This window comes from Sebastes fasciatus, chromosome 15 (assembly GCF_043250625.1).
Source record: "Sebastes fasciatus isolate fSebFas1 chromosome 15, fSebFas1.pri, whole genome shotgun sequence".
In the NCBI taxonomy this organism is placed as follows: domain Eukaryota; kingdom Metazoa; phylum Chordata; class Actinopteri; order Perciformes; family Sebastidae; genus Sebastes; species Sebastes fasciatus.
Genome location: NC_133809.1, coordinates 2,505,082 through 2,510,263, shown reverse-complemented (window position 1 = coordinate 2,510,263; position 5,182 = coordinate 2,505,082). Strand labels below are relative to the sequence as shown.

General features: G+C 37.8%; 1 protein-coding gene across 1 annotated transcript; it reads right to left on the bottom strand.

The window, feature by feature from the left end:
- Positions 1-982: 982 nt before the first annotated feature.
- Positions 983-4,458, bottom strand: wdr89 (WD repeat domain 89). The gene is made up of 2 exons (XM_074661258.1): positions 4,257-4,458; positions 983-3,266 (listed from the first exon to the last, which is right to left on the bottom strand). The coding sequence occupies exon 2, from the start codon at positions 3,235-3,237 to the stop codon at positions 2,101-2,103; it is 1,137 nt and encodes a 378-aa protein (XP_074517359.1). The 5' UTR covers positions 3,238-3,266; positions 4,257-4,458; the 3' UTR covers positions 983-2,100.
- Between the last annotated feature and the right edge of the window lie 724 nt (positions 4,459-5,182).

Sequence of the window (5,182 nt, the reverse complement as noted above, 5' to 3'; positions counted from 1 at the left end):
TCAGAAAAATGTTAGATATTTTTGTTCATAAATAAAAAGAAAACAAATATGATCAAAATTTGCAGCCTTGCTAGAAAAAAACTGGAGGAAAAAAAACAATAATATCCTATACTATAATGTATTATATACAGCGGTATAATGTAACTGAATACATTTACTCAAGTACTATACTTACAGTGGTGGAAGAAGTACTCACTTTACTTAAGTAAAAGTAGAGTAGTCTAAAAATACTCCAAAGTACAAGTCCTGAATTAAAAAGTATAGAAATCAGCAAAATGTACTTTAAGTATTTAAAGTAAAAGTGTTTATTATCAATGTTCTATAATTATAGAATATTATATTATTATATATTTATCACTAACACATAAGCATTTTAATGTAGTAGTTCGTCAACGTAGAGACAATTTTAGATATTCTGTTTACTACTGGGCAGTATGTTTTTAAATGTAAAAAGTAACTAAGTGTAAAAAAACATGTAGTGGAGTAAAAAGTACAATATTTCCCTCTCACATGTAGTAGAGTAGAAGTATAAAGTATTGGTATTGCTACTTAAAAATAAAGTTTGCAATTAGTCATAAAGGTATCATTAAAAAAAACTTTAATTATCAAAAGTAAGCTGCAAATTCCTACATTTTCTCTAATTGTTAAAAAAAGAAGCTACTTTTGTTCATAAATAAAACGAAACGTTTCTATGCTCCAATTTGCAGCTTTGCTAGAAAAAGACTGGAGAAAAAAACAATAATATACAATATTATAATGTAGGGTGAATTAGCCTAATGTGGGAAAGTTTTTTGCATTTCAAACTTCTGGAATATATTGTGATATGAAGCCAAGACATTAAATACAAACCCAGCACCACTCTGAAATCTCCAGGATGTGTCCTAATCAAACCAAAAAAAGAAAATGCAGATATCACACTCACAAACGAAATGGTAGACAAATCAGTACTCTAATGACAAGTTTTCTCAGACAAATATTTATTTTCTTATGTGGGACAGTCATGTCTGAAATGTGGGACACTTACAAGTCTGTTAAAAAGCCGAAAAATCACCGTAATTAATGAAGGAAACACTCCAGGCTTAATGTGCAATGATCACATGTTCAGTCATTTTACCACTTCTAATATTATTGCTGTTATAAAACCGGCTTATAGGTGTGGATGTTACATGAAGAATCAAACAACATCAAGCAATAAGACTATAAATAATAATAATAAATAAACAATAATGAATAAAGACTATAATCATTTTGAAGACATTAAATATCAATAGTTTTATTGACTTTTATTTGTCTGAGGGAGACCAGCTGGAGCTTATAGGTGTCCCACTTTACGGCAACTCACCCTTCTATACAGCGGTGGAATGTAACTCAATACATTTACTCAAGTACTGTACTTAAAGTGGTGGTGGAAGAAGTACTCAGTTCTTTACTTAGGCTAAGTAGGCTACGATTCATTCAGGAGACGCGGGTGGAAAATATATTTTCCAAAAGAAAACTAAAAGTGGACACAGAGTGGACCAGTTCTATTTCTTCACTGAGGTAAATGTGTGTTTAATTTGTTCACAGCATCTTTCAGTGCTCAAGGAATATAAGATTCGGCCCCATTATGAGATTCATCATGGCGAAAAATACAAGAACTTGCCAGGAGAGATCAGCGAGACGTCTCAGGCTGTTCATCATCTGGTCTGTAAATGGATTGTTCATTAATTGTGAATGTTTTACACTAAAAGAAGGGGAAACATTTGGAGGTGTTGTTATTTATAGGTTATTATTCAATGTATTTTTTATGTGATCGTCACGTTTCTGATGCGGGTAATACATAAATATTGATCAGAGAAATCACAGACGGTAAATATAATGTACTAAATATAGTGATAAAACACACCATACTAATAATTTCTCTATTTCCATCACACACAGCAGCAGTGTTTCTATTGGCCGAACGAACACATCTGCCCGGTCAAAGTTGAACAAAGGCGACCTTTGACCTGCGAGTCTGCAGGAGCAGCTGGAGGTCACACTGAAACACGTTTTCTCTCACAGAAAGACGTGAGCGTCCACCAGAGTCCAGTCAGTAAATTCAGTATTTTGACTTCTTGGCTACGCGTCTTTCTTCTCTTTCTTGTAGCCGTGTTTTTTATGCGGTCTGGATTTGAGTCTCAAAGCCGATTGGCTCTTCGTGGACTCCCTTTTCCCTGCCGTGAGCTCCTCCCCTCCTGGTTTCCATAGCAACAACTGAGCATCCTCTCCCCCGGTGACCAGAGCCTCCGCCGCCGCGTCCCACAGGAAGCAGCGCACCGTGGAGGAGTGGCCGCCCTCGAGGGTCCTCAGCAGACGTAGCCCGCTGTCGTCGCACTCCATCAGGTGGAGGTCGCCGCCGTTCCTGCCTCCGACCACCAGCAGCTTCTGGGCCTCCTCCAGCCACCTGCCCCCCACCAGGTAATCCACGCCCCCGCCATCAGCCAGCATGGCGAGGCTGCGAGCGTCAGAGGTGCTGAAAACGGTGAGGGGCTCGTCCGTGTCCAGCTGACCCACATCCCACAGGTGCAGCCCCTCGTCGTGGCTGAGGCACAGCAGCTGGGTGTAGTCGGCTCCGCACCAACACACCGAACCGGCCGACGAGTCGCTGTTACAGGTGGCGAGCAGCGCCTCATCCTCCGCTCCCCGGCTCAGGTCAAACACATTCACAAGGCCGTCTGTGGAGCTAGACGCCAGGCGGTCTTTCTCTCGAGGGTGGAAACACACCTGTGTGACGTCATCGCTGTGCGACTCAGAGTACACCCCGAGGAGCCCGCCGCCCGGCTTCCTGACGTCCCAGAAAACTAGGAAGCTGTCTTCGTCGTTGACCTGCTCGGTGCCGGCACACAGGAGCGCGTCGCCGCAGCTCAAGTCGAAGCTGCAGTAGTTGTGTGACGGGTCGCTTTTAAACACCTGGGCTGCATCTGTCCCGGGGCGGCGCACGTCCCACCCTCGGACCGTCCCGTCAGCAGAGCCAGAGTACAGGAAGTCAGGAGAGGTGTGGGAGAAAACGACGCCACAGAGCGGCCCGCTGTGGCCCCGGTACGCCCCCACCAGGCTCAGAGTGTCCTTGTTGTGGAGGTGGATGGTGAAGTTGGAGCAGGACACGGCGAGCAGGCCGGCCGGCTGCAGGGCCACGTCCAGCAGGTAGGTGGGCTCCTCTGGACGAGACCGCCGGGCGATGGACAGACCTTTCAGCTTCTCCTCCAGACCCTCCATGACGGCTCAGCGTGACGCGTTCAACCACACTGAACAGGAAGAAGAAAATCACAAATTTAAAGTTTTAAAGAACATTTTAAAAGGGAATTATCATCACATTTAATTCATGATGTCTAATTATCTTTTGATATGTTTAAATATATTTTCTTTTCTTCTGTAATGTTTTTTGTATGTATTTCATTGTTTTTATTGGATTGTTTTCCACTGTTTGGTTAGGGGTTTTCTGCACATATTGTGTACTTCTTGTTGCTGTTTAACTTTTGTTGTATTTTTAAAATTATGTTAGTTTAGATCTTTCTTCTCTTTTTGTCTTTATTATTTTTTCTACTTGGTATGGATGGAGGTCCTTTGTATAATCCTGTGGCTTCTTGACCTCTTCTGACAAATTTCTTGTTTTTTTTTCATTGACTGGATTTTGTGCAGTTTTATATATGTGCAAATAAAAAAAAAAATAATAAAAAAAAAAAGTTGCATTCCAGAAGCCAAGAATTACATTTAGTCCATTAAATCTTTGAAAAACTCCTCTTCTATGACAAGACTCAAAATTCTAATCGTTTAATGTGTCCTTGCTTATTGGCCATGTTAATGTGCACATTAGATCATCCATTATGATGTTTTATGAATCATTAGGAACCAATTTGCAATTCAGCATACAATCAGTGCAGCAATAAATGATAATTCAGGTAAATTAGCTAGTTAATCCCAGTTTACTTTCAATCTATTGCAATAATAATGTTGGTCATTTGGTGGATGTAATCTATGCCGAATTAGGCACAGCAGCATACAAATTCGTAAACATTATAAATCGTATTCAATGTGATGTTTATTTTTGCCATTAAACAAAGAAACATGTCAAATGTAATATTTTTAAATGAAGTTTGGTGTTGGCTTCTTCACCTTTCAGAGATTCGAGCAGAAATCAGGTCATAAATCAAGTTTTAATCAGTTATTGTGCTGGTGTGTTATTAATGTGTTATTAGTTGTTGTTAATGTGTTATTAGTTGTTATTTTTAACTTACCTGTTTGATAGAAATGTCCACAATGTGAGGAGAAATCCACCGTTAACGTTGTAGACTAGTAGACACGTCTGTAACCCGAAACTTTAACGTTTTTATGAACTATTTTAATCAACTTTAACCAAAAAGCACCGATAAATGTCATCACGCTACTTCAGCTGGAAACACGCATGGCGGAAACACTCTGTGTCACAATATTTACAGCCGGGTCGGAACCGTCCCTCGATGTATAAAAGGTTCCGCTTCTGTTGGAAAACGAACATTCAGATAATATAAACGATGCTAAACGAATAAAATGAAATAAAAAATGAAAAAAATGATAAATTAAATTAAATTAAATTGAATTGAATTAAATAAATAAATAAATAAATAAAATAAAATAAATTAAAATAAAATAAAATAAAATAATCACCAAATTTGTAAAATAATGGCACCTGGATTAAATAATAATCACGAAGACGTGGTGACTTGCTGATTTTACCAAACACTTTTTTAAAAATGTTTTTAAAGATTATTCTGCCCACTTCACCATCCACAGACTATATGAATGAATACATATATAATATATAATATAAAAAATACACATGAATTGATGACCTTTGCTTCAACAAAATATTACCTTGTTTTAATTTCATTTTTGTTTATCTTTTTTATTTTTATTTTTATTTTCTTGTACTTTATTTTGAGGGGATATGTAAATAGATAAGTTCAAATATGTATACAATTTGTATGATAAACTTAGTTTAAAGGCAAATATAGAACAGAACAGAACAGCAGCGTTTATTCAGTGTAAAAATAATTTGGGATTTTGATACAGAAATGTAATTTTCTTTATTATTATTATTATTATTATTATTATTTGGCATGTACCAAGAGATAACTGACACGGGACTAGAACTTGTAAAAATTTATTTTCTTTATAATAATAA